Source organism: Podarcis tiliguerta (genome assembly GCF_965153285.1).
Source record: "Podarcis tiliguerta genome assembly, chromosome: 10".
NCBI classification, from domain to species: Eukaryota; Metazoa; Chordata; class Lepidosauria; order Squamata; family Lacertidae; genus Podarcis; species Podarcis tiliguerta.
In genome coordinates, this window is record NC_139543.1 from 31,469,583 (window position 1) to 31,496,821 (window position 27,239).

Here is a 27,239-nt window from a genome sequence, read left to right on the forward strand (position 1 = left end):
AAGATCAGAGGCTCCTATCCGTTGACCCGCTTTCGGAGAATACTGAAGACGCGCCTCCTTTCCCTGACCTTTGACACCGTTTTTTTTTCGGGATCCACCCTACTGTTACTTAACTGTTGTTTTTTATTTTGAAAAAAATTAAATGGTTGCAGCCTGCCCTGGGAACTGCTGCTGAAGGCCAGGTAATCTAACTTAATCATAATAATTAAATAACAGAAAGAACACTAGGAGACAGCTGTTGTTGCCCTCATCACTTCATGGTGGGGCATCCCATAAACATCTGGCTCTCCACTGTGGGAAATGGGATTCCAGGCTACAAAGGCTTTGGGTGTAATCCAGTAAATTTTTGTGTGTGTTTAGGGTAAAGCAATCTAGAGAAATGGGTGTCGTTCTGCAGTGAGGTGGCTACCTATGATGATGATGGTGATAATAATACTTTATTATTTATACCCCACCCATCTGAAAAAGTTCTCAAGTTGTTATTTTCAAGAGGCGTATGAGGTCATCTGGAATATGTAATTAAAACGCGTCAGCTGTCAAGCTACAAGACCTCAGTGTAGCTCATACTACTATTGTCATTTTCCAAATACACACACAAGAGTTTTGTGGCACTTTTGCAAATACTGTATGGGGAAGGATCCTATGCTTCACTCACTCGGCTAAGTGGCTTACATGGCAGAAGCCCTTTGATGCTACTGCTATATGAGGTATTCTGACACAACTGTGCAGATACACCAATGCAACACCGCTGTGTTGACACAACTCCAGTGTAGCAGCCAAGCAGTGTGGAGACATTGGCAGGACAGGGAGGAGCAGACCTTGAACATCTTGAATGTGTCCTCAACAATGGCAGAATTTACACAGCCCATGATGCTGGTCTAAGGAAAATTTCTTCCATTCACTTTGGTAGAAACAGGAGGGGGATCACTACCTACCCACATTGCCTTGATAGATTATAAGCAGGCTGGATCCCTAGATCCAAAGTGTATGCTAAATACACTCTTCAACAGGAGAGAGCCCCCAGCAGAGTTTAAAACCACAAAATCACGCAGCGCAGTGAAGCATGAGGAATATAGGCTGTTAGACCTTTTGCTTCTCCTCTCTACCCCTCTCTCAATGAACAGAACACACTGCTAATAAGTTTAAATACTTTACTTAACAACTCCAAAGATCAGATTCATGCGTTATTCCATGCAGCAGCAAGAACACAGGTAGAAAATTTTTGTGTTACAAAATACAGAAAAAATATTTCTGAGCACGCGGTCTGGACTTGAAGCAGTCGAGTTTAAGTTGAGTGTACTAAAGAACAGGAGATGGAAGATGAGGCTGGCTGAGTGTCATGCCTCACTGGACAACTTAAAGGTACAGCGTCAGCAGGGCTGGCATCAAGGGTCAGCAAGGTCAGGCGCCTGCTGAGGATTCACAGCCCAGCAAGGGGCCCTTTAACAAGAGCCCCCTGGATCTGCTACAACAAAGTGGTAGACTCACCAAGGGAGGGGGCCCATGCTAAAGTGCCCTCTGAAACCTGAAGTTGACAGTGAGCATCAGTCTTAAGTGACTGGATAGCTAGGGTAATGTTTTGGAAACACTGCAATGCTATTCATGCTCCAGAAACAGTACATTCCACTGAACACAGTTTGACTTACTTTTGAGTAAGCATGCATCCTATGAGCTTGTAATTTAATTTCATTTTCTAAGAATTGTCCTTTTAATCCTGGGATATGCATATAAAAAAATAATTATTAGAACTGAAACCTGCAGCAGAATATTTTTACTGTTCTCCTAAAATGTACAATTGGTATCCTTTTGGTATATCATTCTAGATACTGATTGGACTGTGGGAACCTGATTAACGATTTACTTTATTTTGCAAAACACGAGGAACAAGTTTCTTCTTGTTTAAGGAGAATGCTTATGAGACAAAGAAGAACTTTTCAACTAGAGCAATCCTATGTCTGAAGGAATGTCATACCACATACTGGACACTCTGTAGCAGAGATGTCTAAAATGTACCCAAATCTTATGTTAGCTCTCTTTTCCTTTGTTATCAGTTAGTATCAGTTTCTGCTTTACATCATTATCTAATAGAGAAAAGGAAAGTGTTTGCTCAGAGGAAATATTTGAAGTATAGTGACAATTAAGTAGCAAGCTACTGTGTGCTTCCTGAATTGGATGTGTTTAGATACAGTGGCAAGGACCATTTTAAATTTCAGAAAATCACATACAGTACAGTATGTAGTTCTAACCTGCTTAGTACATTTCACTGAACTCACTGGGCCTTACATCTGGAAAACCCTTCTTAGTTTAATGCTGCATGACTGTACTTAGAAGGGAGCTAAGTCGCATTAAAGCAGGCTGATTTGCTGTTTGAGGCAAAACAGAAACCTATGGCAAATGTATACCCGCCAACATTTCTCCAATGAAAATAGGGACATCCTATTCAATAATAATAATACTAATAATTTTTTTATTTATACCCCGCCCATCTGACTGGGTTGCCCCAGCCTCTCTGGGCAGCTTCCAACATATATATTTTTTATTTTTTTAATTCCCTATAGAGGGCTGCCTTCAGATATCTTCTAAAGGTTGTATAGTTACTTATTTCCTTGGCTCAGGGGTCGCATAGATCCATACCCTCCAATGTTTCTCCGATGAAAATAGGGACATCCTAAGGAAAAGTGGGACATTCTGGGATCAAATCAGGAACCAGGGCGGCTTCTGTAAATCTGGGACTGTCCCTGGAAAATAGGGACCCTTGGGGGGTCTGCAACAAGGCAACCTGGGAAAGCTCCAGCATGCTGAAGGAGGCAGGGGAGAAAAAAAAGGAAGCTGGAGGGGAGCAGGCCGTGGCAGAGGGGTGAATGGAGGAAGAGGAGGCTGTGGTGGGTGACAAGCACAGGAGGCAGTGAACGGCATGCTCCTCAAGGCCTGGATCTGCTGCCCTTCCCAGCTGGCCCCAGCCTGTTGCCTGAGGTGGTGACTTCCTCATCTAGCCTCATGATGGGTTGGCCCTGCATTAAACACAGTGGTGCTTACTTCTGAATAAGCATGTGTAGAATCTGCCTTATAAATATTAAGCGAACTGTGGTATTGCTTGACACCTTCCTGTATTTCATTGCTGATAAAAGACACTGGGTGGGTGGATCTCTGAGGTTGAAGGAGGAGAATGCCTGCACAGGCAGGGCTTTGCTGTGAGGCCTGAGGCTTAAGCACGCCCTGACTTCTTGCATTTCTCAGTGCTGTTCCGTTCCCCCAACAAAATGAGTCGTGAGAAAATTTAAGTTCTGCAGCACATAGTAGCTGAAACAAGGCGAGTGGAACTAATTTTCTGTGGGTGAAAAGAATGAGCAGGAAAACCTGTCCCACTACTCCATCAAGATGCTGCTGGTGGCTGCTTAGTTAATATGCTACTTTTGATATTTTCTCAGGATTTCAACCTGTGGTTTTGAGTTACTTATTTTACCTTCATCTTCTACTCCCTGAATTCATTCTCTGGAACAGGTAAGGAATACTGATTAATTCCCACGCTTTCAGTGTAGTGGCTTATTAATTTCTTGCTATATATTTTGTTTTTAAGTATAATATTTTAATGCATTCTTTGGAATCCTTTGAAAACATTCCTTCTAACACAAGCTGTGTACACACTATACAGTACATTCACATTCTTTCCCTCAGTGAATTCTGGGCACTGTAGTTCCCCTCATAGAGTTACAATTCCTAGCAGCCCTTTGTAAACTACAGTGCCCAGAAACCTTTGCAAAGTCCAATAGTAGTAATGAAAGACAACACAATGTTGCTGCTAGCCTTCTGGGAGAAGCAATTACCAGATTAACTCCATTGATGTTCTTTTAATCCTCATCTGTGCCTGTTGCTTGCAGACCAACTGTAGCCTGGTAGGTTGCTCAGACTATTTAGGAAGCTTCCTAGAAACACTGGTAGGTTTGGGATCAGATGTTCATTTACTGTATTTTGGGAGCAAGTCTCTAGGCTAGCACTGCTTGTCAGACTTGCTTTTGTTGTTGCTGTTGGGAAGCCACTTGGATTACCTCAGCCTTTGCCAATCTAGTGCACTTCAGAAATTTTGGACTGCAGCTCTCATCAGCACCAGTCAGTATGGTCCAGGATGATGGAAGTTGTAGTCCAGAGCTTCTGGAGGGCATCTGGTAGTCAAAGGCTGGTCTGCCTGATTACTGAGCCTTAGAATGCTGAAAACATTCTTGCATAGAGTTTTGGTTCAGGTTTGACTGCCCATTGAAGTCCCTGGTAGTGCTGCACTGTCCCAAGGTATTTTGCTGCCTAAAGCAGAGCTCAGATGTCTCCACCAGCATTTTCCCTAGGGCTAATCCATTTAAATGTGTTGCTGAATTTTTTAAACACCAGTTTCTACTTTTCTCTGTGCGCCCCATCTAAACCAGATCACTTCACCTTGCTGGTCAGCAGGAGTGGCATTGGTTCCTAGAGTATCCTATCCTATAATGCAGGTTTTAGGAAACTTTGAATCTCCACATGTTGCCAAACTGCAACTCCCATCATCCCTGGCCATTGGCTATGCTGGCTGGTTGATGAGAGTTGTAGTTCAGCAACATCTAGTGCACAAAAGGTTCCCCACACCTGCTATAAAGCATTAGTGAACAACCAGCTGAGGAGCTGCATGTGGCCCCTAACCTCATTTTATGCACCCTCTAATGCTTCTCAAAGGTGCCCCATTATTCCATCACTGGATCAGTTACTGTTTGTTTCCTCCTTGTTTTTTCTTGGTTTTGAAAGTGTTTTTTCCTCTCCTCTTTTTGTATAGTTTCAGAAGAACTGGAATGCGCTGTATTGTGTTTGATCAAAATTAATTTATTCCTTTTTTTAAAAAATGCTGATTGTATGGGTTAGGAAAAGTAAGTTGACAACAAACTGGAAGGCTTTTGACATGTGTGTTCTCATAGCTAGGGGTGTGGGAGAAGTTCAGGTCACTTCATATTTTCAGGTGTGCATATCAAATTTGCACTTTGCAGAACAATATATAAACCAAACCACAGCCATCCATTGAAACTTGTAATGCAGTTGTCCAGGCACGTAATGTGTTACAAAAATGAATATATTTCTGTGAGGGTACATAAAAAGGCATATTTCCGTGAAAATAACGTGCAAAATGCATTATTTCATTATATTAGGGAGAATGCTTTGCAAAAATATGTTTATTAGGCAAAATTGCATTAAAAATGTATCGAGAGAAACTCACATTAACATGTTGATGAATTTTCATGTGAATTTCATGAGAAATTGTTGCAGAAATATGGACAACTGAATTTTAAGGTTGGAAAAAGGAGAGAACCAAAATTGGCAGAGCCATCCATCTTTGCCTGTAGCACAAACAATTCAGAAAGGGATTACTTCAGAAAAGGATGAAGCCTACCACATTTCAGAATGGTAGCAGCCAGGTTCTCCTACAAAGGTAGATTTTACCATTTTGTGGTTGGTACAATAGGCATGTGGGGCAGTGGAGAAGAAAAGAACATGGATTCCCACGAAAGGCTGAGGTGGGATAAAGATCACCCCCAACAATTACCCTGTCACCTCAAGAGCTGTAGATGGGTATGGACTTATATTCCCCACTATTGATTTTAGGGGAAACAGCTTTTCCCTACGAGAGAAGTTTCTCCATTGACACCCATAACGAAATAGATCCTTGTGAAAGGCACACATGGTTTTTAATCCCTCCCCCAAAACACTGGAATTGGAGTGACATGCGAAAATAATTCACTATGGTTAGAAGCTAACTCTAACTCTAAACCAGGCACCCCCAAACTCGGACCTCCAGATGTTTTGGGACTACAACTCCCATCATCCCTGACCACTGGTCCTGTTAGCTAGGGATGATGGGAGTTGTAGTCACAAAACATCTGGAGGGCCGAGTTTGGGGATGCCTGCTCTAAACCTTAGGCAAAAGGGAAAGGAGGCAGATTGGGAGCCAACTCCTAGGAACTCCCTTTACCTCCCCATAAAAGCTGATAGGCATTGCCATTCAAGTGGTGTGTGCATCCACCAAGTATTCTGATTAATTATGCGGGGCAGAATTTACCTGCCCCCCCATTTTTTTATTCAGGTTGGCACCCCTACTTAAAGCTGCTTACTTAAAGCAGTTGTTATCAATAAAATGTGCACTTATGTGCTCAGGACAGCAAATCATTTCCTTGTGCAATTTAGGGAGATGTCTCTCTGGATAATAATGCCATTGGATCATATTCAGAGCCAATTTAAAAGAGTGTTGCATTATGCATCACAATTAGCATGCTCAAATCTGCTTCAAAGGAAGATCAGAGCTAATCTACTAAAAGCTTATCCCTGGTAAGGGTTTCAAAAGCAATGCTGGGATGCCTTTTGCTGTGGAATGCTTATTGGAAGAGATACTCAATTTCAAATATAATATGCTTCTAGTGACTTAAATTCAGTCAATGGAAATTTTCCATTTGATTTACCTACATGGGAGGATATTAACTTCATTTATGTAAATGATCATGAATGTATAGGTCAGGATGGCCCACTTTTCATACCAAGTGGGCTGCAATAGTACTTTGACATGGAACCCATGGGCTGCACACTGCTTTGTATCGCAGGGCAGGGGGGGGGGAGGCTAAAATTTGACACACACACCAGCCCTTGCAAAGCCTACTGCACCAGGCTTTGAGAAGGAGACATGAGACTCTGGCAGGTCCAAGAGCACTCCCACCTCCTTCCCAAAGCTGGGGAAATGCTAACTAGGCTTTGGGAAGGAGGCAGAAGGACTCTAGGACCCTGCTAGCGCCCTCATGCCTCCCTCCTAAAGCCTGGCATCTCATTTTACCCGGCAACAAATATTGCCAAAAAGGCGCAGCCCTCCGGCTATATGGAGGTATTCTTGCACCAATTTGTTTTAATGATTATACAATAAGCCTAATTCATCTTCTGCTTAGAACACTTGCACTGCCCACAAATTTATGCCAGACAGCACCTTCAAACATACCTTAGTTAAGCAGATGAAAGAAAAACTGTGTACAGCCTTTCATATGGTAGAACCAGTTAAGTGTTTTTCACATGTCTCACCATATACCAGAGTGGCTAACCTATGACACTCCAGATTGCATTGGATTACAACTCCCATTATTGCTGACCACTGGTTATGGTGGTTGGAACTGATGGGAAGTAGATCCCAACAACTGTTCTCTACCACTGCCGCACAAAATTTTTCCATGTTGTTGCAGATGAAGTTATACATGTTTGCTTTCTGTGCTGTAGGGAGCCTGTGATATTACCAGACTCCAGCTCCCATCATCATCAGCCAGAAGTGGTCAGGAATTATGGGAGTTATGTCCCAGGAATATCTGAATGCCTACAGGTCTCTCACCCCCTCCAGTGCCTTAAAAGAGCTATTATTTCAAATATTGCAAAATAAGACTGCTGAGAATGTGGCTAGACACTTTCATTTCAAAAGTACAACTTACACACAAACACGATGACGTTTGGCAAATGAACCATTGACATATACTCCACTCTCAGATCACCATCAACTTGCCTGAGGGCAAATAAAGAAAACATTCCAGTCAAAGTGTGTACCTTGCCACATTTGAGGTGCTTAAAACTCGCTGGGACAGCCACGTGGCACTTAGGAAGGCCATGAAGCCCTGAGCCAAAGCTGCCATGGGAAGCTGCAGCCAGATGGACAGTGTACCAATACACTCCACACTTTGTCCTGTATGCTTATAACACCACTTGCAAGCACCAGTAACAAAGGCTTTGTCCAAAGCAAAACCTGCAGAGCAGGGGCAGGGCACCATGTTCAGCTCAAGCAGCACCTTCTGAGAGACAGCTTTCCAGTCATAGGCGCAGCCAGAGGCCCCAAAGTGCAGACCAACAACTGAGAATTTTACCTTGATACATTAGGTTTCTTCCCACTGAGGCTGTGTACACACCATGCCTTTAAATACTTGCCGAATAATATTGAGAACTATGGTTGCCCTCAGAGCCACAATTCCCAGCACCCTTAAGAAACTACAGTTCCCAGGAGTCTTGATGGGGGTATGCTTTGAATATGCTTAAAGGTATGGTGTGTAGACAGCCAGGGGTGTAACTAGGGGGGTGCAGCCGGGGCGATTGCCCTGGACGCATTTTGGGCGGGGGACATGCTTCTCATGCCACCTTCCCCAAGCCAGCCCTGCTTGTGTTTGTGAGGGTGGATCTGATCAGATCCCAGCCTCGCAAAGCTGCTCAGGGAGGGCAGCAAGAGAAGGACCCCAGCCTTGCCAAGGCTGGGATCGAAGGGTTTGTGTCTGTTGTGTTCTTCTCACTCGTCCTCCCGGAGTGGCTTTGCGAGGAGTGTTTACATGGAGGGGCACAGAGGGCAAATGGAGCCCACTGCGCCAGGCCAGCTCTCACCACTGAAGCGAGCCGCAGTTCTGTTTGCCGTCCGTACCACGCACCTTTCGCTACTGGGATTAAAGGATGCATAGCTGTTGCACATTTCTCATTCTGCCCTTCCCTGAGCTCTATCAGAGTAATTAGTGACAGCCTAGCCTCCCACAGTGATGTATGATGTTAAACCACCAGAAGAAGCAACCACTATATGTTCAAAAAATTAGAACAATCTTAACAGTGTAAACTTAAGCATGTCTACTTGGAAACAAGTCCAAACTCAATTCAATTAAACTTACTCCAATGCAAATGTGTACACGTCAGGACTTGAGTCAGGTGTAGATCAGCAGCATAAACAAAGCACCCGAGGCCAGAGAAGTTAATTTCCCTTGGTCTGGCTCCAGTGAAGCTGTTGTGAGGTCTGAAGGTCCCCGCCTTCCCACCGCTCTCTAAGGCTCCTCCCCTCCAGAGTTTTTCCCACACATTGTCAAACTGTGCTCACAACTGTTTTCTGTTCTTTTCATTTCTCTGTGCATTCTTGGAACCTAGGGGACGGAGACTCCTTGGATTCTTGACCCCCCCCCCGCCTCTGCTTCAGCCTCAAAGTCTGAACTGCACTCTGCCACAGCTTCTTCATGTTCACTAAACCCTGTCACCTCTCCTGCGGCTGATACCTCCTCCTCCCAGTCAGCTCCTTCTCCCTCTGACCACTCATCCTTGTCCCCCCACTAATCCCCAGGCTCCGAGCCTTCCTCCCCTTGGTGTTCCCTAGGGTGTTTCCCGGCTGCTGCCTCCCACCACTCCTCTGCATCCATCCAGTCCATGACAATACAGAATTACATTCTAAACCAGCAATGCATCTCTTCTGAATATATTCTTAAATGGACCTTCACTCTCCCCCATCCGTTCAAATCTTAGTCACTTGATGGTCAGTCATGTGTTTCTATCTTGCTGACTTTGGGTGGAAAGCAGTGAGTCACCATTTGTACTTAGTTGTTTATTAGTATGCACGGCATATCTCTGCCCTGTAATGTGGCAAATTGTTCGATGTGGTTTATATTAAATATTTTAAAAGTGCATAATGTGCAAAAAAAAAAAAAAAGGCTGCTATTAAATATCTAAGCTCTAGGCCCATACTTTTATAGAGAATGAATGGTACATGAGTAGAATCACATCTACCCAGTGTTTGCTCTTTCGTGAAAGTAAGTCGGAGTTAAATATTTTAGGGCCTACTTCTAAGTAAACCTGGTTAGAATCAGATAACAATATGGAAGCATGATCAGAAGCAGATAGTCTGTGGGAGCTCACTAAAAGACTTCAAAATGTAATAAGGAAAACACATTATGTTAGATGATGATCAGGATCTTTCACTTTTTATTAATCAATAACAGCCATGGGTGGGAGGGAGCTTGAGGATCCCATCCTTTCCCTTTGTGGAGCAAATAACAACTGAATGGGACGGGTCTCATTTAGTTTGACCAAGTACATAATTTTTTAAGGCATTGTTCCCTTCAATATTAGAACTGCCATCAATATTACTAGTCTATGGAATTCATACAATACCCAACTGATATAAATGCACCCTCCCCCAATTAATTTTAATGGTTCAGTACACGCATGATGTGCTATAAGGATTAATCAGCTTTACAAGAGCAGGACAGTTTTATGAATAAGTGAGCTCTTTTATTAAATGGAAGTTTATATGCACAATAAATCCCTTTAACAGAGGATGCCTACAAAGCAATCCAGATTTCCCTTATCTCACTCAGGTTAATTTGGAGCAATCCTTGTCAGCTTTGTAGCTCTGTTCTTAAACCCATTCTTCCATATAATATTTCTCGCTCTACTGCTTAAGCAAACATAGTGACTGATTTATATTAAAGACGCTCAGAAATAGGCCGGTGGTTAAGATACTGACAGTCACTGACTTCCCAGTCTTGAAAAGACAATGAAGTAATAAAATCCAAAGATGTTATTTCAGAAATGGTAATTCTACAAGTATAGAAGTAATTCTGCCGGGGGGCGCGGGGATTGAACCATAACATTCTAACATCAAGAAACATATGAAAGGTAGGCATGAAAGCCAAATTGTTTTGAAAATAAAAAAGCTTCCTGGCCGAAGTAAGATATTTTGTATCCAGTTACAGCATTTTAACCCAGTACAGTGGTGCCTTGGTTTATAATCCATTCCGGAAGTCCGTTCTTAAACCAAAACCGTTCTTAAACCGAGGTGCGCTTTCCCTAATGAGGCTTCCCACTGCCGATGCCCTTCCACCTTTCGGCTTCTGTTTTTAGACCGAGGTAAAGTTCGCAAACCAGGACACTACTTCCAGTTTTGTGGAATTCATAAACTGAATAGGTCGTAAACAGGGCTGTTCTTAAACCGAGGTACCACTGTATCCCTGAAGTATTTTAAAGTAGCTAGACTCCCTTTTTCCTACTTGCACCTGTGTTTTTAAATGAAACTGGAAGCAGTTGTAATCTCATGTACAGTTAGGAGCACGTTCCACTTAATTCCATGTGCCTTTTTTCAGAGTATGTGCATAGAATCAGACTGTAAATGTCTTTTGCATGGCAGACAAAAAATAATGTGGGAAAATATTAATTGTGAGTAATACGCATAGGTACATAGGATACTTCTTAGTAAGCTTTAACTGGCTTCCTTTCATCAGCATATTTTAACAGAGCACAGGTTCTTTGAAGCTTGCTCTCTGTTTTATGGAGTTGTGTTAACTCAGGATATTTCAGGTCAACATTCCAATCTTTGGGAAGGGCCTATAATAACATGTGTTCTGAACATCTGTCTTTTTAAGGGACTCATCAAGAAAATATTTTAAAATACTACACTTTCCGTTCTGAATGTGTTTCTTGTAAGTCTCACTGATTTGAGGATTTACACCCCCCCCCTTTATTTTTGAGGGAATGTGCTTAGGATCACAAATGTGATAAAGCGGTAAATCCTAGCTTGTAATGCAAACAATCAGGTTGTGGAATTACCTCCCCTCTGAGATGCATCTTACATGCTTTTCAATGATTGGTCAATATGTGTTTCCTTATCCAGCCTTTTGCTGAATTGAAGTATTCCCTTCTCCTGTGTTCATATGCACTGCTGCCCTGTTATTTTGTCACTGGTTTCACTATTTTATCTTTTTAATGTAAATTACATTTGTTTTAATTGTGACATTTTTGTAACCTATCCTGGGATCATGGGGTGAAATGCAGACTGAGAGTACAGTATAATAAAAAAAACAATTTTCAATAGCCTGATAATGAAGCCTCTCTATTTTCCTATACTTGGAAACACTTGTTTCTTTTTCCTACATTAGAATAGGAAAAACTGTGGTAAGGATGTCATACAAAGACCAAGAGAACTAAAGTTCAAATTCCTCCCTCCTATCTAAACTTTCACTCAGTTTAACTAATCTTCACAACAATCCTGGGAGGTTGAATCATGGGAGTGCGGAGGACCATGCATACCCCACACCCCGAAAGAAGGGCAGCGTAAAAATGTAATAAATAAATAGTGGACATTTCTAAAATATCCCTACATGATCTCCCTGTACTGAAGGCACTGAGAGGCAAGAGCTGATGGGCTTTGCATGTTTTTATTACACATGGTGCAATGGTCTTCAGTTGAGTGTAAGGACTAGCATGAGAAGCAGGGTGCGTTCTTGCTTGTTATCCAATTGGGAAAGTGAGCAAGGAGTGTGGAACAGAATGGGAGAGTATTATAACAAGAAGTGTGCTTTCTTAAGGGTTCTGATCATAGTGCTTAATCTGCTCCAGTGCATGCCTTTTGAAAGGCTGAAGCTCCATTGAGCATTGCTATTTATTTACACTGAGGTCTTGCAGACTTCAGTGGGGCTTCCGGCCTGGCAAATCTGCATAAGAACGCACTCTTACACCTGTGTTCAAAGCAATGTGAAGGCATTTCATGAGATTAGATACTGCACCATTAACTCACAGTCAGTTTGAGTTATACCCAATGTTATACATACTTCATTCCACTGATTTCAGTGGGTCTATTTTGGGTATGTGACTTAGCCCCGTTAGTACTATGTATTTAGTGTACTATTCCCCTCAAGTCTCAGAGTTCCTTCGGAAGAAGGATTGGTAGGTAAACCATTCTGAAAAGTGTAGCTCTGTGATGGGCACAGCAGTCTCTTGACAACTCTCAGCACGCTTAACAAACTACAGCCCCCAGGATTCTTTGGGGGAAGCAATGTCTGTTTAAAGTAGCATGATGCTACTTGAAACGTAAAGTGCCTTGGTTGATTATCACTTATTATTTGCATTAAATTTAGTTTGCTGTGATTTCTGAGGACTTCATCAAGGTTATGGATCTTAACCAGATCTTCTGAAAGCTCATTCAAAATCAATGGGAGTTCCAGGATATATGTTGAAAAATAGGAGAGTAATATTTATAGATATTAATTTCTGAATGCCTTAAAAAGTTAGAAGATGTTCAGAACACATGAGATGACATGCTTACTATTTAATACTTTCTTTTGCTTAAGGTTTTAATCCCACATTTCCACCACAATGACTTTCAGGTTGGCTTGCAAATTCTCCTGTCTAAACTATTAACTTTAAAACGGTTCAAGTAAACAAGCTTAAGAACTGATAAATGACACACAAAATAAGCCAGTAGATTAATTGCTATTTAAAAGGACAGACAAATAAAAACAGCAAAAGCAAAAACAATAGCACTGTATTAATAAAAAATTGTTCTGAAGACTTAAGCTGCAGTCTTGAGAGCTAAGCTTACCTGCATATTTTGTAAGCGGTGTGTCAAGGATGCAGGGTTACATGTAAATTATAAAAATGCTTTGGAAAAGCAGAACCTCGTCTCCTACCCCATCTTGAAGTCTTTAAACCACACCTCATCCCGATGATTAAAATACACTCCCTAGTAATTTTCTTGTCTGCAATTCATGTATACCTCTCTGAAATACACTTTTTATTGGCTGTTTTGCTGACACTGTGATATACTATTTTGTCATATTCTTGCTGAGGTTGACAAACTGGCATGATCTGCCATCATATGGAGCCTCTACTCTTGGTGCTAAACCATGTTTTCCATTCCCAGAAATAATATTTGGAGATATCAGTCCCACACTCATGGTTTTCTTTATTTTCAGTTTTCTGCTGAAGCCGTGATTCCTTCCTACATATAATACAGCTTTTCCTGAGGCTCAGCATAAATTAAATGATGAGTAGGGTTTATTTCTAGCATTTGTCACGTCAATCAGTTTATTTATTCCTATCCTGCTTTTTTGCAATACAGCCGCACTCAGTGTTGCTGCATTTTACAACAAATGAAAGCACATCATAGCTAAAGTAAAAACTGCATCCTATCTAAAGCGGTGGCACACATGTGACGCTATACTTAGGACTTGCCTGGAAGCACCAGTTTGTTAAAAATACCTTGACTAGAGTGCTGAGGAGGACAAACAACCCGAGCACATAACTCCCATACTTAAAAACTTGTACCAGCTACCAATATGCAACTTCAAGGTTCATGTATTAATTTATGTACTACTGATTTTGGCCCAAGATCCCTTAAGGACCACCTTATGCTTCTCTCCCTGTCCCATCATTGAGGTATTATGGGGAGTTTATGTTAGTAGTTCCCCAGGGCTCAGTCACATGGTTTGAATCCACCAGGAGCTGTGCATTCAGTATTGTGGGCCCAATTCTGTGAAACTTCCTCCTGACTGAGATCAGACAGGGATCTTCTCTACTGAACTTCTGGTGCTTGGTGAAGGCTTTAAACATTTCAGTCAACATTTTAAGTAAGCTTTATGACTTCATGGTAATTGTAATGGAGGGATGTAGGTTTTTTTGTAGCCTCATTGCATATTGCTTAGAGACTATGGTATCAAGCACTATATAAATAGTTGAAATATTGCTCTAAAGTAGTGTTTCAAACAAATCCAGTAACTATTTCATAGCAACCACTCAGCATCCATCAATACAATAATTCAAATATAAATGCTAACTCAATAATTAGTAATACTACCAATACAAATAGTGCATAATATAACTGCAACGTTTCAAAGCCATTCGTTTCATAACTGCAATATAATTCAATTCAATAACAACTATCATGGCAAAAATAAATAAAAACCTTATAGGTTTTCTTATCCAGTAAGCAATATGCAAATGTTGTTAAATAAATAAAACATTGCTTCTACAATAATTTCCACAGAGCACAATAAAATATAGAGTGCACAATAGCAGAGTGCAGTACAAATAAATATTCAACACTCCAAATCATGGGGAGTCCAGGGGAGATAACTTTGACAGCTGTATAAACTTAGCTTTAAGCAGCAATTCATAAAAGGAATAAATTCACATTCAAAATGCCTTCCTCTTATCCTCCGCTATTATAATTGGAAGTCTTATATTCTGTACCAAGAGGGGAAAATCATAGTACAAGTGAAGGCCTTGCCTCTCATCTGCAGTACCATACCATTTATCCCTCATTCACACCTTGACCGTTCTCCTTTTCTTATTTTCTTTCACCAGAGGGGCTCAAGGGAAAATCCCCTCCCAGGGGGACTAATTCCAGGTGTCACCTGCAGGTCCTTCCATGTCTTTTTTCAGTGTGCTTTCATGATCATTTGTGCTCATGATGTTATGGGGCAGTTATATGCAATCCCGCTTTCAATTACTTGTAGCACCTGCAAAGATTTTGGGGCGGACATACTGCTTTGTTCTCAATCAGTGTAAGTCCCCTAACCTCCTGCAGAAATCTTGCAACTTTTTATACTACAAATGTTCCAGTTTGTTTTTTTGTCCTGCCACTGTTGTTTTGTAGTGCAAGAGTGGCCCTCAAGATAGCAACAATTTAGTGGTACTGGGGAAGCATCACAGAACAACTAATAAAACTGATGTCTCAGGGCCTTTTCTGCAGTTGTGTTCTGCAACATGTTTCTGGATGCTTCCAGACTACAGTCACACCTTGGTTGTCGAACACCTTGGTACCCATACGTTTCGGCTCCCGAACAATCGAAACCAGGAAGTGAGCTTTCCAGTTTTTGAACTTTTTTTGGAAGCCGAATGCCTGATGTGGCTTCTGCTATTGTTTCTGGTGCGCCTGCGCAATCGGAAGCTGCGCCTTGGTTTCCAAATGTTTCGGAAGTTGAACGGACTTCCTGTTCGAAAACCAAGGTACGACTGTATTGGCATTTTGAGGTGTGAATCAATCATATTATGGCAAATTCAGCATGCACGATTAAAGCCAACTTCGAGCTCTTGCACAGCAACCATGCTTCCCCTCAAAACTGTCCTTTTCTGGATAAGGAAAGTGATGAGAAAATGCTTGTGTTGACAGCCTCTTCACGAAAAGCTCCAACAGCCAACGTTGTCTATGCTCCCCTTGTGAAGAAAGCGGGTTGAACGCTCAATAAGCGTTTCTGCAAACGTCCATTGGTGAATTGTCCACATGGCTGATGTGGGCCAAGAAGTAGCTGTTAGCACTGCAGGAGTTCAAAGCACGGGGGGGGGGTGTTCGTTGGCGGATGTAATTACTCGTGCCTGTAGCAAGGGCAGGAAAAAGCAAAGCTCAGCCGCCCACGCAGAAGCTTCTCGCGGTTGCCTCCACGCCCCTGGTCACGGGGCAGCAAAAGAGAGGCTCGCCTTCAACCCTCCAGCAGGTGCACATGCGCGCTAGAAGACAACTAATCGCTCTAGAGGCCTGAGATTGATAGAGACGAGCAAACTAAAGGATACAGAGATAAGAACACGTGGCGATCTCGAGGACAAAGAGATAGAAAAAGCTTAGAGTGACAATAGGTTTTTTTGTGAACTTCCTGGTTCATTTCGATTCCCCCCCCCCCGCTTCCCTCCTCCTGGGGCAAAACTGCCGTTCGTATGTGAACTATGCTGATGGGGCAAAGTGAAGAGGGTTAGTGTCTTACGACCAGCCTGGAATTTAATCCACCGGCAATATTTCTGGTTAAAAGCAGGACCGAGGCTAGTTTGAATTTCCGAATGCGGACACAGCAAAGACATGTCCGCTTAATCCTTCCCAGCTGAAATCGGAGTTTTATTTGTATGCAGAGTCCTCGAGCTTCGCTACCACGTCGCATTCCTCCTGCCCCCCCCCCCCCAAATCCATTAATCCTAGGCGGATCAACTGGGAAGGAAGTCTCACTGACTTAAAGGGGGCTCATTCCAAAGTAAGTGGGTGCAGGATTGGTTTCTGTAAGGATACAGCTAAGCACAAAGCTAAGCTCGCTCCTGGATTTGCCCACTGCTTTCTGCGAGCGGCGGGTAGAGAATGCCAGTCCAGGGCCAACCCGGAACCTTGAAAACGTGTATGAGTCTACAAGTTGTCACTCTACGGTCACTAGTTTCAAGCGACAGAGCGTCCTTTGCGCGGGGCGGGGGGCGCTGTTCTGAGGCGGCCATGGGACTTCCAAGCGCCGCGGCCGCTGCTGTTGCTGTTCTGCGTCTTGGCAGCGCGCGGGTGAGGAAGATGCGGCGGTTCCCACACCCCCGCGCGGTCAGCAGAAAGCAGGCGAGGCCCCGGCGTCGGTGCTGAGGTGCGTAGAAAGCCCCGGAGGAGCACCCCTGTCCGGGCACAAGGCTTAGAAGCTCCCGCGGCTCCGCTCCGACGTGCCCGGCTCGCCATTTCATGTCCGATTTTCGCGCAAGGGAGAGCGGGATGCTTCGCCCGCCGAGGTTGAGGTCCTCCTCGCCCCTTCCTTGTTTGTAATGCGGGCTGAAAGCGCTTGCCCTGCACGGCCTCAAAGTCTTAGGGGTTTGCCGAGTCCTGAAACGTGACAATTGTGCTTGGAGGGGAGACCACCAGGGAGCCTGCCGTGTAAGCAGCCTTGGGTTCCAGGATGGAGAAAGGCGGGGAATAAAAGCACTAAATACATAGCCGCGCCACCTTTTTAGTTGTCACACAAGAGTAGGTGGGCCATTGTTTGTTTCGCTACCTTTCTGTCCCAACTTTTCCTCCAAGGGTTGGACTAGATTGCCTTTGGGGGTCTCCTCCAACTCTACGATTCTGTGAATCCCCCCTTTTTCTCCAAGGAGCTCAAGGTGGCCTACATACTTTTCCTCAGTGCTATTTTTCTAGAAAAAGAGTGCCAGAGTTCACCGTGAATTTCTCCCTTGTTCTCTTAGAATGGCAATGGTGCCCACCTGAGAGGTGCTAGAGTTGAGCTCCAGCTGGAAAAAAGCCCTGCTTGTCCTCACAACAATCCTGTGAGGCAGGTTGGGTTGAGTATGAGTGACTGGCCCAATGTCACCCTGTGAGATTCACAGCTGATTTGGAGATTTGAGCTGTGGACTCCCGGGACTTATTCTTGCACTCTAACTACTACACCACACTGCCTCTCACTACACCACACTGGCTCCAGAGCCAGAAAAGGAGGACAAGAGAGACAGGTAAAGAAGGTCATTTCAGGCTCCTCCAGGCAGATTCTCCTCCACCCCCACGCCTGTATAGGGCTAGGAACCACATACTGTCCCACGGGGCCAGTATTTCTGAATTGTTATGTGTTGGATACTTCCTTATTGTTATTTTATGTAATGCATTTAGTTGTGAGATCCCTTGGAAGGATTTGTACCCCAAAAGGTGGGATGCAAATCAATGAAATAAATCAACAGAAAGTGTGGAGTATACTCCATGTTTATGCCACAATAATCTGATTAAAGTGACACTAGATTTGTGGTTTGAAACTGCTAGCTGTTATGGTTCTCAGCATACAAAGAGACAGTGGCAGTGATGGGGCACCGTTGGCCCAACGGGGGTTATATTCCGGCCCATAATATTGTTTCCCTAAGCCATGCAACACCCACCATCATGCAAGACATTAGGGCATGAAGCAAGACACAGTTGTTGAGGAACAATCAGGAGCTTTAAAATATGCTCCTGATTATTCCTTGGCAGGCGGGGCTTGTATTTAATGCCTTTCAAATGTAAGCCCCACTGGGATTGGTTCCCCAGCTGCCAGTTGTAGTTCCTGAGGGGAGCCAATCCCTGCTGAAAGTAGAGCTGGAAGTCAGCATTGATCAACTGATTGGTAGTGACTTCAAGCCATGCTAGCATCACCTGGGCTCTTCCTTTGCAATGTGTTTTGCAGTCAAGGTGAGCTGCAAAGGGGAAACGGGTCACCTGATGTCATGGTGACACCAGGTGATGGACAGGTGGTTGGCTGGCAGTGGGGGAATTAAGGTTCTAGCCTTCCATTCTGAAAAGGTTCTTCTGCTCTGGATTATGGAAATAAGGCCATGTTCTACCTTTGCTACTAGAGGCAATATGTCTCTGAATACCAGATGCTGGAAATCACAAGTGGAGAGAGTCCTTGTGGCCTTCATTCCCAAGGACACTTGATCATGCTGCAACTCTCTCTCCATATGATTATTGAATAGCTGTTGGAGCCTATGCTATGGAAAAAATATAATATCTCCCTCTGGCTCCTTACAATGACTCTTTTTCAAAATTCTGCTGCTTGCAGCAGAAGTTGCCTTGTTAACTAAGGACATTTGAATTGTTCATTAGTCAGGCCTGTAGGATTCTGTGCAGCAGGCCTTCACATGCAGATTTATTTGTATTTAATGCTGAACTATAAGGTCAGCATTACATGGATGAGCCTCCATGAGCTCAAACAAAATGTTAGGCATGCATGCTCTTTCCTTTGTTCTACCCCTGCGTAACTGGGAAGGGGATGCCTGCCATGATTGCTTTGCGTTTCAAAGAAGTTTGGCTTACCATTGAATTTGAAATGGAAACCCAGGTACTGTATATAACCAACAATGGGTACTTGACAAAGAAGCCAGCTTCAAACTGGCTTATGAAGCTGGCTGATTTAACTATAGCTTCTTCTGCCTTTATTGAATGTGGAAGCTACCTTTCCCCACACTGTTTAATTTGCACACTTTTAAAAAAACTATTATCTGAAAGCTTGTTCTTGTTTCTTCTATACACAGGTGATCAGCCTTGGACTTTCCATGATATTGTTTTCTTGGGACGACTCCAACAAAGATTATTTCAAAATGATGACAAATATTATCATACTGAGTGTACTTATTTGCATTTCTTTATCTTTTTGGATTGTGTCTATGACTGCAAGCACGTATTATGGTAAAGTCTAGATTTCTACTAATGCATGATACATTTTAGTTTACAACACTCATACACAGTCTTTTATTAAAATTGGCTGCTAATCCTAATATTTTCTTAATATTTCATTTTCAATGAATACAAGCAAATTCAATTGGTGCCTAACACATATTTACATAACTAAAAATAACTTCATGTGACTGTTAAATAAGAAATGCATATTTACATGTAAAATTAAGAGTGTAAAAGTTCCTTCCAATTGATGCTTCACAGGGTGTTGCTCTGAAGGGCTCCCCAATGTTGGCAAGGAATTCTGTGGGAGAGGAGCATAAAAACTCACAGCTGCTTATTCAGCCTTCATCCTAACCCATATTTGTGCAGAAAGAAAAGCCTATAAAAAACTCAGTCCAGTCATGTACATAAGGAAACAAGAGATGATAATAACACATGTAGTAAAAGAATGCTAAAGAAAGTAGAAAGACATATTGCTATTCTGATGTAGTGCTGTTTTTAAACTACTCTATAGGTACTTTGCGGCCTATTTCTCCATGGCGTTGGCTTGTTTCAATCTTAATTCCCCTGATAATAGCTTCACGAGGATTTAAGAAAAAAAGTCTTGATCATAGTGGAGCAATAGGAGGTATGTTCTTCTGCCTTAAGTTTGGTTGCGCTTGCATATAGTTTTAGAAATTTTCTGATTGCCCCCCCCTTCAGCGGAATGTTCAGTATTGCCATTCATAATTTTGGCTTTAATATTCTTGTGCTACTTCATCTTACTTTTTTGTATGAGCTATTTTGCAAATAATGTAGTGTCTCTACCACATTCTGAAGTTATTTCCGTTGCAGGGAAGATTCATTCACAAAACAATATAAATTTCGTCCAATTGACTTAAAGCAACCATAACCTTGCTAATGTAAATGGTATATTTATTGCCCACAATGGACTAGGTGTGGTGTATAACATTGATGAGGTGTGGTTGCCAAGGAGAATACTTGCCAATTATATTAGCTGGAAAAGATGGTGATGGGGAGAGGCTTATGTTCATTGATTCACTCCCAATAGGGAATCAGTACCTGTAGTCCTGTGCTTATTTATAATAATTTCATCTAGCAGAAGCTAAAACTGTCTATTTTGTTATCCTCCAAGATTTCTGAAGGGAGTAGGTATGAATGGGATCTAATTTATTGACCTGCTGTGCCAATTCAGCATTTATTATGCAAGTGGAAAAATGAAAATTGCAATACTGAGGCAAGAAAAAAGAAACATATGATAGATGGGAATTGCATGAAGACTTGTGAAGATCAAAACTGAAAGGAAATTTAATGCAGGTGTTGGTTTGGCAGAGGGAGGCTCATGTGACCAGTATGTTCAGTGCCAGAAAGGGAAGGGAAATTAGAATAAAGAATGGAAATGAACAGTTGGAAGAAAGGACATGAACAGAACTTTACTATTTTAAAAAATGCAAAAAGTGCTATATTTGGGGAAACTCCTGCTGCTGCCCAAAGATGATGAAGTAGTTATGGACATGTACTAAAAGTGAGCTCAGGTTTATTATCTGTGTAACCAAAACAAGGCTATTGAAAAACAAGAGGAAGATACTTCAGGAAGTTGCAGAAATAGAAAGCAAAGGGACAATTCCTCACCCCATTCTTAAAGCAAGTTCAGTGGCAGCAGAAGGGGAAATGGAATGGAGTAATACTGGAAATGCACAGGCCACATTGCAACAGTTTGTTTGCAATCTTCACTTGTATGTTAGGAATTTTATTTTATAGCACATTTTCTTATCTCACCAATTGCATAGGTAAACAGAAGATGCAATATCATTGGGATTTTCTGCTGCTTTAACTAATCTTTAGACAGAACAATATTATCTTTACATTTTCATCACAGTCTAGGCTGGTTTTGAACTAATTTTCCCAGAGTACATAACTTGTGACACCATCTCTTCCCTCTTTTAGGTTTAGTAGTTGGATTTATCCTCACTGTGGCAAATTACAGCTTTTTCGCTGCCATGTTCATGTTTTTTATTACTTCCTCCAAACTCACCAAGTGGAAAGGAGAAATAAAGAAGCAAATAGATTCTGAATACAAAGAAGGTGAGAATTAAACATCAATTTTAAAGCCAATTGATTACAAAAAATGCATTTTGACTTTTAATTAAGGCGATAAACGGACTATGCACTATGTAATTTATTTTTCGCCTCCCTCTTCTTTCTGGTGGGTGACTTGCAAGTACCTGAACGAAGTACTTTGCGCTAGTAATGATCTTTACTTCTAGTTACGAAGGAAAACCACAATTATTGAAATGTAAAACACATAACAGTCTGGCTTTTATTCTTCTTCTGTGTGCTTCCAAGGATAATGCATATTAAAATTCCTCTTAAGAACTTGTGTCTTCCCTTTCTGTACACAGGTGGGCAGAGAACTTGGGTACAAGTATTCTGCAATGGTGGTGTACCTGCAGAATTGGCTCTGCTATACATGATTGAAAGTGGTCCAGGCGAAATTCCTATAGACTTTTCCAAACAATATACAGCATCCTGGATGTGCCTGTCACTACTGGGTGCTTTAGCTTGCTGTGCTGGAGATACGTGGGCTTCAGAGATTGGCACTGTCATGAGTAGTGAACCCCGATTGATAACAACCTGGGAAAAAGTTCCAGTAGGTAAGGAAATTTCTGCTTTTGTTTTTTTAAATAGTACCATAGTTTAATGATGAATGGTTTGTGGGCAGCTGGCTAAATTCATTTTTGTGGCCTGGGAAACCTTGGAGGTGTACTTTTAATATAGCTTACGTAGCTTTAAATTAGGCCTGAAAAGGCTGCTTTGTGGTAGCTCATTTGTAGCTTGGCCCTTTCTTATCATATTCTTCTACATTTGATTCAGTGACAACTGAGTGTAACTGGTCAAACTGTCCAAAAATGATAAGGGTTATGGCATCTTGTGAGTCATTCTGTCCCATTTGGGCATGATTTTGTACAACCTGTTGGAGTAAAACCCATTAATCTTTTATTGGAACCTTACTAGAAATACTACTGTATTCAAAATTCATCTCTGTCTTCTAGGACAGGGAAATATTTTGAATTTTTGATAGAAAAGCACAGTATCTGAAGCTTATGCTCATATTCCAAAAGTGAATAATGTCCTTCCTTAAGCTTGACTGGAACTTACTGTGTATGCATATATTATATATTCTAGAGTGGGTTGCTTTGAAAAATTCTGCTTCTGAAAATGACAGTAGCCAGTTAGCCAGTTAGTTGAGATTACAGCTGAGGGAGGTGCTGGTCCAGTAGTTCAGTCGCGCAGACAGTAATGTTGACATTAGTATTGATTTCTTCCTCTCTAATGAAAGTTGCTTAACTTTTTCATTCAAAAAGGGCCATGCTTTGTATGGAGAGAGCCCTGTTGTCTACTCCATCTAGCCTGAGACCTTCCTTTGTGTTCAAAATTGTAATAGATCTGCCCTGAATTTTGGTAGTTATATTTTAGTTACCCTTATTTCTTCAGACAAATTGTCCATGTTTGGATTCTTTAAGGTAACAATACTTAAAGTGTCATCAGAATAAATGCTGGGACAAACATGACATTCTAGGTTTCATAATGATAGCAAGAGATCAGGAGCGGGTTTGCTGGTTTGCATGCTTCCTCCTCCCCTCATGTGAATTCCATCCTTCCTTTTGCAGTGATGACCAGGGTTGGTTTTTAACCAGAGTTAGAAGCTGACACTGACCATGGTTACTGTCAACATTAGTGGTAATGTAATGCCACATTCAAATTAATGCTAACAAGGAAAAGCAGAGAAGAATTTATGGGGAGAGATCTTGCAAGCCTGTGACCAGTTCCCAATCTCTTAATGCTCTCAACTAAAAAACACCCCAATGGTTGTGTTTGCACTCAATGCAGTTTGTTTGCTGACGACTTTAAGAAGTGTAATTTAAACAGATTGTAGAACACTGCTGCAAAAAGAGTATAAGATAAATTGTATCTAATTCAGTTTTATTTATTTATTTTAAGCAAAAGGGGCGATTTCTCCTCATAGTCCAAAAGTGTGTAATAAATCTACCATTAGTTTTTGTAGTCTTCATTAAATGTATGTTCTAACAAGTTTAGAAGTTTAGAATGCCAGTTACATGGGATTTTTAATTTTGTTTTTAGGTACCAATGGTGGCATTACTTTAGTGGGCCTAATCTCAAGTTTGCTTGGTGGCACATCAGTAGGTGTAGCTTACTTCATTTCCCAGTTGATGTTTGTGAATGACCTGGATATATCTGCTCCACAATGGCCCATTATTGTGTTTGGTGGAATGGCTGGTTTACTGGGATCCATTACTGATTCTTATTTAGGAGCAACCATGCAATACAGCGGTAAGGTCCCCCCCCCCCAAAAAAAATAAATTGTTTTGAGATTTGTATGAAAGTGATGTAATCTCCCTATTGGGTGGGTATGGCTCTTGGTAATGATAGCATAGGCTTACTTCAAAGCATGTCATCATTTGCATTGACTTCAACTATTTCTGATTACTTGGCATACTTTGAGAATCTTGTTCTATGTGCGTTTATTTTGTCTCATCTCTGCAGCTTCGAGTTGAATTTAGATCATTTAACGATAGTACTGGAAAAATTGCCATTCCACAAATAAGCAGTGGAAATATTAAATATTGTGGGGAATTGTATTCTGTAAACCTTTGTTGACTTGGCAGAGAGGAATGGAAATGTAAACAACCAAACTGCGTAGCCAGAAGGAACATGTTCCACTCACTCCAAGACATGATGCTTGAATCCTAAAAAGAGTAACATTTTGTTAGTTTGAAGCAGAATGACCTAAGAACCAATTTGTGCCATTGAGATAAATAGGGACAAGAAATTGCATGTAGGGTTGCAGTCTTAAGTTGTGTATAAATGTTCACAAATAGTTCTAATCTATGGGTGTTGGTAGATGTTCATTTGATGACACCCATGCTAGTTATTGGGTGAAAAGGACTTCTCCATCCAATTGTTTTCTATATTGTATTTCATTCTTCAGGTTTAGACACAAGTACTGGAATGGTTGTCAACCATCAGACAAAAGATGCAAGACACATATCTGGAAAACCTATCCTAGATAACAATGCGGTGAATCTCTTCTCCTCTGTAGTCATTGCTTTGTTGTTGCCGGGAGCAGCGTGGGGATTTTGGCCAAGAGGCTGAAGTGAAAGCATTGACTCCCATATATTTTATTAAAACAAGCTATGACCTAAAGGAGTCTATACAATGCACTCTGGACTGGAATTGGTTTTCCTACAACTGCTACACAGGCCACGAGGAATCATCAGGCTATTGAAGCTACACTTCTGTAGCAGCTGCTGTTACTGTAGGAAAAGTAGACTGGAAAGAGGCAGTATTGATTTGACATCGCTTTGGTAATGGAATACAGTTCTGCCTGAAGTTTCTTCACCTGCTGCTTACAAGGTTGTATGCTTGATCTCAATTCATTCTCTACCATCTAGTAATTTATTGAAGGAAATGGGAAACTAAGCTGTTAACCTGTCACTGAGTACAGCTGTGTTCACAATCAAAGCAATGGACTTAAACATTATATATCTCCTAACTTATTATTATGTTGTAGGATGTGGAAAACACTTTTGAGGTGGTTTTCTCTCTGCACCATCAAAAGGTGTTGAGGCAGTTAGGACATAAATGCTAGAATGACTTCATAAGATCAAAACCTTTTTCTTTCTTTCTTTTAGAAAGAACAACAAAAACCAGCCTTTGAAAGAATCTGTGTTGTTTCTCTTAGAACTAAAATGTGATTGTTCTAATAGCACTAAACTATTGGTGTCTAAAGTTTAAAAATTGGCAGAATACTTGATTTGGCCCATATCTTTAGCTATTCTTATTAGCTATGGTTTTACCTGAGCATATTGAACAAACAGCATTCTTTACATTCATTCCATTTACTTCTGTGTTTCATGTTGTATGTTTTGCTTTTTAAACCTGAAGAAGGTGGCAGCCTGCAGATTCACTTTAGTCATCAATAAATGCAAGTTTCTTTCCTTGACCATGCAAGTTGCACAATCCGGAACTGGATTTCTGAGCTTTCAGAAACCTCATCTTTACACAGAAAGAGTAAACGAACTGTGGTAAAAGTTGTACTTCTGTATAACTAAATGCAACTCTTCTCAGGATGTGAAATTTCTCTTGTGCTAATGAAAACCTTTCAGGTAGTATGATGGTAAAATAGGCTCTAATATACTTTTGATTTATCTAGTTTGTTTGCAAACAGATGTGTTTTCTGTACTCTTATATTTGTTGTTTTACAGCAGTTTTATATTGGTCAGAGATGCTAACACTTTCAATCTGGCGTATAATACTTAAGAAAATCTGTAGGATGTTATTGTTATGACCCACAAACTACTTTTAAGACTGTATCCATTCAGAGTTGTCAATATTTTCAAGTTGGTAGTTACAAATTTAACTTGTCAATGGGATCATGATCTTGTAAGGTAAAATAGGGGTCATTGCCTTACAAGGCAGATCACAAGAATATTTCAAAAGTTGGACAGCAAAACACTGGATGCCTTGAACTTCACTCGTTCACACAGTAATCAGACATTTGACTTTGTGAACATTCATTGTAGAAAGATTTTTATAGTGTAGGTAGGATTACACTGGGCACAGTAAAGTGAATATAACACCTCAAAGCAGCATGTAAATTGCACTAATGTTACAGAACCATTGTGAAAAGTTTGTGCTTTATGAGAACATGGAAAAGGTATAAAAAGAGGAGACAGCAAAGGGAGGCAAAAAGTGGTACCTTAGATAAAAACATTTATTTTATAGTAGAATGCATCAACAAAAGTCCACTTTAGAAAATATCTGTGCTGTTTTTGTTATAATGAGATAGTTCTAACACTACAACATAATTGATGTCTAAAGTTTGTGGGAAGATGGCAAAGATATAAAAAGGGGGGTTTAAAAGTTGGAACTTGGAATAAGGCAAGAAGAAATTGATGGAACTGGAAAAAGAGCTGGCAGAGAAAAGCTCTCTCTGATGATGAACTAATTCTAGCCATTGTCAGAAGAGTGAGAACACAGGAAAGTGTGAGCAAGTTGTAAAGGAAAGGGGTGTGGAGAGAGAGAGAGGATAAGTGGGCTGAGATTTAACACTTTGAATGATTTTCTTTTTTCTTTTTTTTACGTAAGAGGGAACATACATTTTAATATTCTTTGCCTCAGGGCTCTTCCTTTGAGATCTATAGGGCTATTTGCATTGAAAGTGCATATACCGGTAATTTCTTTTCCAGATGAGAGCTTGCTTTATTAAATTATACCCATTTGAATAAATCTGACTTAAAAATGAAATCCGTTTTTTGTTTTTATTGTTTAGCCATTACAACAACTTTAGAAAAATAATTAAAACCAAACTGAAGACAAATTGCTTTGAGAACACTCAGACATTATTATATGACAGCATCAGTTACTTTTATACTAATAAATGTTTCTGCCTTAGCTAGCACCAGGTGTTTTTTTTAAAGGCAGCTCTTCATTATCCTGAAATTATTATTGGAAAGCAAAGCAAATCTATCTTCTGAAGGATGGATAATTGTGATTCACATTTTAAAGTCTGTAAAATATTTTTCTCTTGCACTCTGCATCTGTGTACAGTCAAAATAAGTAGTGGAAAATATCTAGACAAAAATCCGTCCAGGTTTGTACATGTCATGTATAGTGAGCTTTAAGCTGTTCTGTCACGTGCATTTTAAATTCAGTATTATAACATTTTCTGTATGCATGTCTTCAT

At 41.2% G+C, this 27,239-nt stretch overlaps 1 protein-coding gene across 3 annotated transcripts; it reads left to right on the forward strand.

The window, feature by feature from the left end:
* The first annotated feature begins 39 nt into the window (after positions 1 to 39).
* On the forward strand, positions 40 to 26,800 carry TMEM19 (transmembrane protein 19). 3 transcript variants are annotated; one of them, XM_083400010.1, is made up of 8 exons: positions 40 to 182; positions 3,429 to 3,501; positions 19,327 to 19,480; positions 19,986 to 20,099; positions 21,419 to 21,556; positions 21,874 to 22,125; positions 23,615 to 23,824; positions 24,483 to 26,800. In XM_083400010.1, the coding sequence occupies exons 3-8, from the start codon at positions 19,348 to 19,350 to the stop codon at positions 24,644 to 24,646; spliced, it is 1,011 nt and encodes a 336-aa protein (XP_083256136.1). In that variant the 5' UTR covers positions 40 to 182; positions 3,429 to 3,501; positions 19,327 to 19,347; the 3' UTR covers positions 24,647 to 26,800. The 3 variants fall into 3 exon arrangements, with proteins under 3 accessions (XP_083256136.1, XP_083256137.1, XP_083256135.1); XM_083400011.1 differs by lacking the exon at positions 40 to 182 and having other exon boundaries at positions 3,244 to 3,501; XM_083400009.1 differs by lacking the exons at positions 40 to 182; positions 3,429 to 3,501 and adding an exon at positions 16,765 to 16,852.
* The last annotated feature ends 439 nt before the right edge of the window (positions 26,801 to 27,239 follow it).

What these genes read in the sequence shown, in the direction of transcription:
- TMEM19 (XM_083400009.1), top strand. Translation starts at nt 16,793, where the DNA reads ATGGGACTTCCAAGCGCCGCGGCCGCTGCTGTTGCTGTTCTGCGTCTT. An exon ending in TGCGTCTTGGCAGCGCGCGG is followed by an intron (nt 16,853 to 19,326) that starts GTGAGGAAGATG and finishes TTCTATACACAG; the next exon opens with GTGATCAGCCTTGGACTTTC. An exon ending in GACTGCAAGCACGTATTATG is followed by an intron (nt 19,481 to 19,985) that starts GTAAAGTCTAGA and finishes ACTACTCTATAG; the next exon opens with GTACTTTGCGGCCTATTTCT.